The sequence below is a fragment of the Camelina sativa genome, chromosome 6 (genome assembly GCF_000633955.1).
Source record: "Camelina sativa cultivar DH55 chromosome 6, Cs, whole genome shotgun sequence".
NCBI classification, from domain to species: domain Eukaryota; kingdom Viridiplantae; phylum Streptophyta; class Magnoliopsida; order Brassicales; family Brassicaceae; genus Camelina; species Camelina sativa.
This window is the reverse complement of record NC_025690.1, coordinates 6445739-6454971: the sequence shown is the minus strand read 5'-3', so window position 1 is coordinate 6454971 and position 9233 is coordinate 6445739. Positions and strand designations below refer to the sequence as shown.

The 9233-nt window shown below is 29.0% G+C and overlaps 1 protein-coding gene across 1 annotated transcript; it reads left to right on the top strand.

Moving 5' to 3' along the window:
* On the top strand, positions 2735-3337 carry LOC109133294. The gene is made up of 3 exons (XM_019246289.1): positions 2735-2770; positions 2861-2966; positions 3201-3337. Exons 1-3 carry the CDS (start codon positions 2735-2737, stop codon positions 3335-3337), a joined length of 279 nt encoding a protein of 92 aa, XP_019101834.1.

The window sequence follows — 9233 nt, the reverse complement described above, 5'->3', positions numbered from 1 at the left end:
CCGACCTCAATCCGCCGATCTCGCAAGAACCAACCTCAGCACTCATCAATCCTTGTCCGCCGACCTCTCTTCACCTCTCAACCCCGTTTGACGACGATGATCTCACTCTCGCCAACCTCAGTCTCGGTGGAAACCTCAATCTCACTCTCGGTGGCGACCTCAATCTCACTCTCGGCGCCGATCTCAATCTCACTCTCGGCGTCGAGCTCAGTCTCACTCTCGGTGGCTACCTCAATCTCAAGCTCGCCGACCTCAATCTCCGCATGCCGGTTTGGCTCAATTTCTTTGATCCTTGGTTACGAACTATGTGCGGCAACTCCGTCCTCAACCATTGCAGATCCATTATCAAGTACTACACTCTGTAAAAACGTGCTCAAGGCGCATAACATCTAGATGAGATCCACGCTCAACGCTCCACGCGCCAGGCGCCACGCTCCGCAAAGACGTGCTCAAGACACATAACATTCATACAAGCTTCGCGCTCCAGAACAACACACTCAACGCATACAACATCAGAACGAGCTCCGAGCTCAACAAAAACTATCGCTTTAACCATCACCACACAAAGTTAGATCTTCTTGAAGCAGTCTGGAACGCCTAACGCCGAGCAGGCATATGTTAAGACTCAAAGTACGCCCGCCGATCGCAGAAATATCTCGCTCGCCGGACTAAGGGGGGGACTATTGTTGGATATGGGCTTTGCCCCATATGCCAACTCGGCCCAACAAAGACTCACCAGAGATAGAAGGAAATGGGCCAACCTCGGAGGACAATCTCGGGATTTCACACAGAAAACCCTAGAGTGTTCTAACTCTACATTCGCTTATAAATAGCTCGAGACATCTATTGGAGAAAGGATCCGGACCCGCAGACAATACCTACAGAGCAACACTTTGCATCGAAAACTGCTATTGTCTTTCGTATAATTCATTCTTGTTTTCAGTTCGTCCCTTTAAGCTTGCTAGTTCGCTTGTGAACTAACAAGCTCTATCTCGACTCGTTTTAAGTGACGATCTCACGTTTTCCCCGATTAATAAAAGAACTTGCTTGCTCTTTCCCACAAAATCTTTATTTGTTTAAACTGTGTAATCCCCGGTACAAACATCTAGCATGAAATGTCCTTTTTGTCTTCCCTTGCCATTCATGTCCCACCAAGCATCGACGAGCTATTAACCCGTGACGAAGCAAGTTACACTTGATCATCCCGCTGCTGGTTCCTAATCTAAGTTAAGAAAATCTAACTTATACGCTAATCTTCCTACAAAATTAGGAAAATTCTCCGAATCTATATATAATCTTTAGATACGTAATTCTACTTTTCATAAACATAGACAAAAATTCAGATTTTAAATTCAGTTTAATATATTAACAAAATGTATTTTGGTCAAATCACTTACTATTTAATCAAATTGTGAAAAGTGTTGTTGATATTAGAGGACTATAAAGGTGACATCGCTGAAAATATAGTATATTTATTTATATGTAAGTCAAACCTCTATAAATTATTAAAGTTGGGATCATGAAGTTCTATTAACTAATAGATGTTTTAATTTATCATAAATTATTAAAATATCAGTTTATGAATAGATTTTTTCATAGTTTTGAAAATTTTATTTAGATTTTTTTTTTAGTTTTGAAAATTTTATTTTGAAAAATAACAAAAAATATTAGAGATGAGCTCCAACAAGAATGCAAATTAAAAAATAGGCAATAACACTAGAGTCATACTTTACTAAATTTTCTTATATATATATATATATATATATATATATATATATATTAGTTTATATTTTTATTAATTTATTGTACTGATGGAACCATAAGTTTACATAGAATTTCAAAAAAATAATATTATCATATTATTTTATTGTACATAGAATTGCGGTTTCTGGTTATTGAATTATTGTACTAGATTGAAAACGAAAAAGTTTATTAATTTATAGAAAAAATTAATTTAAAGAATATTAATTTATATAAGTTTTAATGTCAAACAAAGGAAAAGAGAAAAATGATAATTTCGAAATATCCTATGTTACATGGAAAATCGTTTTAAGGTCCATTTCCCGTTTATGAAACGTTTCAGAAACGGAAACTCGTGGAAACACGGAAACAAGCTACGGAAATACGATTCTTAAAATTTTATGTTTGGAAACACGATGGAAACTTCATTTTCATTTTAAAATACGACGAAAACTTTTTTTTAGCTTATAAACTTAATAAATAAAATAATTTAAAAATATATATTCATAAGACATATAAATATATAATATATTAATGTTTTAATTCAACTATTTAAAATTTCTGTTATGAATTTATGTTGTTTCAAATATTTTTTTGATATAGGTTTTATGTTTGGTGTTTCATTATGTATATACATATATATCAGGTATATATGTATACGTTTCCAAAACGTTTATATTTCGTAATTTTAGGAAATTAATGTTTTCCATTTCTGAAACGTTTTGCTTCCACGTATATTGTTTCCGTTTCCATCCAACCTAGGAAATATCTATCTTTTTCCTTTTCTTTTTCCATTTCTCAAAGTTATCTTCTAATTTTTGTCTCAGCCAATTATAATTAACCTACGTGTGAGACTTAGAGTCACATGCTTACTTTACTGTTCATATTCTTCTTCAGGAACTCTTCTATAAATAAGCGTTAATCATATAGTGGTGTGGCTCTTAAGTTGAGAGTTGACTGTGCGGATATCACAGTTTTATCAAAATCTCGAGAAATGAGCGACTCTTCTCCCGCTGCATACATTCACATGGTAATATATCTATCAATATTTATGTTTCATGTTGTTACATTCTTAAAGAATATAAAAACGTACGTGATCGTGTGTCATGTGTATGTATAGGTGCAACACATGATTGAGATATGTTTGAGATTCAACATGAACAAAGAGGAATGCTTGGAAGCTCTCTCGAGGAATGCAAACATCTATCCCATCATCGTTTCCACTGGTTTGGACCTTATACTTCTCCTTTTTTTAATACAGAAGAGGGCTTATAATGTATGAAGAGTATATGTTTGTTGTGTGAGTTTATGTAAATCTCGTAACCATCGATGATCTTATAGGCTTATAGCTCTTTTGTTAATTAAAGTTTGTTTTTCTTTCCTACTAGTATGTTGAGAACTCTCTTAACTGATCTCTTAACCAATTGAGTTATTACTTGGTTTATGCTAATTAAAACTAGTGTGGAAGGAGCTAGTTAAGGAGAACAAGGAATTCTTCGAGATGTACGAACAGAAGTTTATGAAAAATAAGCCAATGTCGGAGGACGAGACAAACAAGATGATTCAGAACATCATCGGTGATTCATCAGACGATTAAATGCCTTATAATTCTCTTATTAGTTCTTAAGAAGTTGTATTCTATGTGATCTATAAAGAACTCTCTTTGTGATGCATATCCCATGTATAAATATCACGGCTATGTGTCGAAATCTATAGCTCTAAAAATCTTGTCTGTCAATCTCATAGCTAAATCTAGCTCAAAGGGTACATTTGTGCCTGTCAAAATATGATTCCAAACATGTTGTCCTATTTCATATGGAATTGTGGAAAGTAATGAGTTATTTTCATTGATTAAAATGAACACACACCACTAGTTATACACAATTAGAGATAATTTAGCCTCAACATAAAAAGAATTAAACATATTCTATATATTTCCTATATTCTCTAATTTAGCTATTTTTAAAAAGTAGATGGTAAGATATTTTTCTATATACAACTTATTTATTAGGTTAATATATGTTTCTGAAATGCACATATTTAGAATTTTTCATTAACTTTTTATTTTAAAAAGAAATAAATCACTTATATTTTATCACCATCATATATATTAATAAGAAATTGTTAGAAATACCTTTTTGCTTATACTTTTTTTCAAAAATACCTTTTTATCATTTTCACTAGGTGCTTCCCCACACAACGCGTGGGTTGTGGTGTAGTTAGAACTTTCTTGTTTTTTTTTTGGTCTTTTTCGTTTTCTCTTTTATATTATTTCGTTTTAATTAGGCATATACGGGCTTCGCAATCACTTGTATTTATAAACTATATGTTTATACCCTTTCGTTTAGATGTGTACAATTGTGGCGTTTATTTTTTATGAATTATGAGGATGTTGTTTCTTGTTTTTGAGGATCCAATCTGATCATTGACTGATATTGTTCCTAATACATTTATTGTATTTTAGATTTTCTAATTAACTGCTTATGTAAAAGCAGTTATTTTTGAGGATACGTTGATGTTTAGATTTTCTAATTAACTGATTTTGAGGATACGTTGATGTTGCAATAATAAGTTATTTTTCTAAAAAATTATCTTCCGTGTAAGTGATTATGTTTGTAAGCCCATGTTCTGGTCTAATATCAATAAGATCATTTTTTTTCTTTAGTTGGCTTTGAAACCAATTTTGAGTTAAGCAAATAATGGGTCGAATTATGGTGTTAATAAGTAATATAAATTCTTATGTATATATATTGTATATATGTGACTATAAGTTTAGCTAACTAAAAAATTCTGTAATATTTAAATATAATCTTGAACATATCTATATATATAAAGTTAGCTTTTCTCACTCCTAGTGCTGCCACGTCAGCTGCCACGTCAGTCATTTATTCTTTAATTTTGTGGGCCTTACAGATATTAATAAGCACTTTAAACAATCATACAAATGACAAACTGATCAACTAAATTTCATCCAAAATCTGTAGGCCCAACACTATTTCATTCAAAGTCTATAGACCCATCACTATTTTTAAATCCTATGAATTCAATTTTTTTATTTTAAAATATTCATTTAGTGCATGTTTTTTGTTAAATATAATTAATCGAAAGTTTAAATAAAAAATAATTCTGTAAAATAAATTAAATGTTAAAATAAGAAAACAGTACCATAATTTTTCATTAGTGGTAATAATATAGTTAAAATTTTCTATTAAACTGATCATAATTTAAAATTTAAAATATCAAAACAAGGCAACCCAAGCAACACTTTCAAAGAATCAAGGAAACACAACTAGAAATCAATTAAAATTATTTGGCAGCACGTCACAAATCCATCACCAAAGACAAAGAAGCAAAGAGATGAACACACATTTAATAAACTAAAAAGGTTCAAATATATGAATGCCACAATCAGATAACTGTAACACAAAATTATATGAAAAAAACAACCGAAAAAACAAAAAAACAACCCGGACTTTATAAAATTACAACAAGATAAACAAGAAAATTAATTTTCCCCAAAACAAAACTTACATCAAATCGAAAAAAACCACTCACAGGACAAAGGGGAAAAAAATTACAACCAAGAACACAAAACAACTCACAACTTAATTAGGAAACCTAAAGAAGCCAACATATTTTCATATAAACAAACTTGCAACCCAATTGACATTCACCTTTAACAAAATCAACATGGGATAACGATTACGACATGAATGACTGAAAAAATAATTAAGAGCATCAAAGACATAAGTTCAATCCTAAAACAGACCTCTATATCGGAAAATTACTCTTCTCCTATCCGTTCACGGGGACATAGGATTTTGAAAAAGAACAAATCAATTTCAACTCAATAACATATAAATAATGGCCCAATAAACCCACAAATTATAAGCCTTACAGAGAAATTGGGCCCGAATGAAACAAACAAAAATAGCCCAGAAAAGAGGAATGTAAGTTATTGATTTTATTTATTTTTTTTAATAAAATCCACAATCTTTTCACTCCAAACACTAAAACATTGACAAAAAAATTACTCCAATAGTTTACAAAATACATATGAAAATATTAAATAACAATCCAATCACAAAATAGAAAATAATAATAAATTAATGACATCTAACAACTACAGCAAAACAACAACTTCAACTAAACAATGTTAACTTCTAATAATAATTTTTTTAAAAAACATTATAAACACACAAGATGATCTCAATTTTTCCTTTAAAAACAGCAAACTAAATTATACTTACTGCAAAACATATTTTTATTAAAATATCCAATAAAACAACATAAGCAACCAAAATTAAATACAAAAACAAACGTAAAGATGAATTTACAAAACCCAAAAAAAATATACACAACAAAACTCGGAATACACCTTATTCTAACTACCATGCATAGCGCGGATCGATTGCTAGTATAAATATAAAATAGATAGCTGCTTGAAAGTTTTTTTTTTTTNTTACAAAACCCAAAAAAATATACACAACAAAACTCGGAATACACCTTAATCTAACTACCGCGCGTAGCGCGGATCGATTGCTAGTATATATATATATTAGTTGTGGGAGGAATGTATGGAATTATTGGATAGAAGTTATTTTTGAGTTANTCACAAAATAGAAAATAATAATAAATTAATGACATCTAACAACTACAGCAAAACAACAACTTCAACTAAACAATGTTAACTTCTAATAATAATTTTTTAAAAAAACATTATAAACACACAAGATGATCTCAATTTTTCCTTTAAAAACAGCAAACTAAATTATACTTACTGCAAAACATATTTTTATTAAAATATCCAATAAAACAACATAAGCAACCAAAATTAAATACAAAAACAAACGTAAAGATGAATTTACAAAACCCAAAAAAATATACACAACAAAACTCGGAATACACCTTAATCTAACTACCGCGCGTAGCGCGGATCGATTGCTAGTATATATATATATTAGTTGTGGGAGGAATGTATGGAATTATTGGATAGAAGTTATTTTTGAGTTAAATGACCTTTTATGCCTTTAAAGTGAGTTAAATATTAATAAATTTTATATGTATCTTGACTTTTTTTTAAAAGAGTACCAAGTGTTTCCTTCCAAATTTGAAGTGACATAGTATTTTAATTTTTTTATATGATTTTATGAACTTCAATGTAAATGTTTTTCAAAGTAATAAGTAAACTCACATTGATTGAATTATAAAATTTGGAGAAATGTTTATTTCGATTAATCATCTGCTATTTAAATATATTAAATAAGTATGTTGTTGTTCCTGCAAATAGGACAACATATATCCCCTATATATTAATAGAGAAGCATTTTGTTGAAAATGCTGATGTGTCGTCGCCATAACGATTTGCAGATTTAATGAAAATTAAGCATCTCAAGATAAACATATTTACAAATATAAGTCTTTTGATTTATTAAATGTGCCATTAAAATATATAAGGAAATCTTTATTTCATTATTATCTACATAAATGTGTCATTAGAATGTATAAGGTAATGTTTCTTTCTATTAGTTTTTTAAAATGAAAGACTTCATCAACTATTAAAAAATATATATAGTTAATAATTTAATTATCATTTTCATAAAATATTTAATGATTTAAAGTAAATTACATTTCATAAACTATTAAAAACTTATTCATCTATTTAACTTTTTGAAATACAAAACTTATTCTCCGATTTTAAAAAATTTGATGACTATTCAAGTACTCCCTCTGTTACACAATAAGTGTCATTTTGACACATTTCACACAAATTTAGAAAATATTAAAATATACATATATGCCCTTATTTAATAAATGTTTGATGGGTTAATTTAGTCATAGATTAATGGTAAAACTAGAAAATCTAATGAAAAAGATGCATTCAAAATATAAAATAGTGCACTGGAAATGTAAAATGACACTCATTGTGAAACAAAAATAAAATTCTAAAATGACACTATTTATGAAACAAAGGGTGTATATATTAAAAATTAATTATTACAATAATCTTAAAAATAAATAACATTATCACAATTATCACAATAATTAATATTATATTCCATATTTCAAGGGTGAAACATATTTTTACACAAAATTATTAAATGTAAATTTGAATAAAATAAAAGAAAATTATATGTAAAATTATTATTATGACACCTTAAATTCCAAATAATAATTTTACATTAATAATTTTATTTGAGTCGATTTATCCCGCATATAGTGCGGGTTATTACCTAGTTATAGTTTAACCATGGAGTTAAGCAATGTAAATAGAACTTGTGATTGCAAGATAAAATGCTTATATATATAATGTTACACATTGATTGTTTAAAAATGAATAGGAACATCTAATTCTCATATAAAGTTGATTTTTTTTGTGTTAAAACCAACATATGTGAATTTAAGTTTAACTATGCAAATTTAAAAAATAAATCTGAGTAGATTAGAAATGCAAGAAATAGAAAAGAAATATTTTATTTTTATATAAATAAAATAAAAACTGAAAACAGTGTTAAATATATATAATACTTTCTAAATTAAAATATAGAATCAAACTCTTACAAGTTACAACACATATGAGATATAACAAAATTTGATATTGGTGGGAGAGTAGGAGAGAATGATTACTATAAGATGGTAATCCAAATTATATAATGGAGATGAATCTTTAAAAAATAGAACAATTTAGTATATATATATATATATATATATATAATACTTTCTAAATTAAAATATAGAATCAAACTCTTACAAGACATATGACATATAAAAACATTTGATATTGGTGGGAGAGGATGAGAGAATGATTACTTATAAGATAATAATCTAAATTAAATAATGGAGATGAATCTTTTAAAATAAGAACAATGTAAAATATATATAATGTAGTCTCTAAAATTAAAATTTAGCATTAAAAATTTACAATGAGATTTCATTTGTTTTTTACAACCCATACAACAAAATTAATAAAAAAAAATATAAAAAAAAAAAAAAATGATCTGAGGTATTGTAGAAGAGAATGAGAGAATGTGAAAATGAGATAGTAAAATAATGTCAATATGAGAGAATGAGAGATTGAGAAAATGATTATTTATATGATAAGGAATGATGGAAGTTACATTTAGAATTATGGAGTTACAATAGTAATTTATTGTGTTTGAATAAAATTGAGTGGTAGAATATGATTAATGCATAATTGTAACATCCGCGAACTGGAATCCCGGTTTGGGATGTGCATCGGTCGATGCTGGAGGAGCATCGGTCGATGCATGTTCAGTTTTCTGCGGTTTGACTTAAGTTAAACACTGCGTTTTGGGTTAGGAAAAACCCTTAAACTCGAGTTTTGTCTCATTAGGCGTGTTTAGCCGCTTTTAAGAGAAACGAAAGAGAGAGAGAAGAGTTCTTGGTGTTCATGAGTCTTCCTGGTGATTTCTTGGAGTTGGAAGTTGTTTTTGTAGAGATCTGTAGCTGGGATCGTTGTAGGAGCTTCCTAG

Excerpts from the sequence above, each read along its gene's own strand:
- LOC109133294 (XM_019246289.1), top strand. The coding sequence starts at position 2,735 with ATGAGCGACTCTTCTCCCGCTGCATACATTCACATG. Across the intron at positions 2,771-2,860 it reads CCGCTGCATACATTCACATG|GTGCAACACATGATTGAGAT; the intron begins GTAATATATCTA and ends GTGTATGTATAG. Across the intron at positions 2,967-3,200 it reads TCCCATCATCGTTTCCACTG|TGTGGAAGGAGCTAGTTAAG; the intron begins GTTTGGACCTTA and ends AATTAAAACTAG.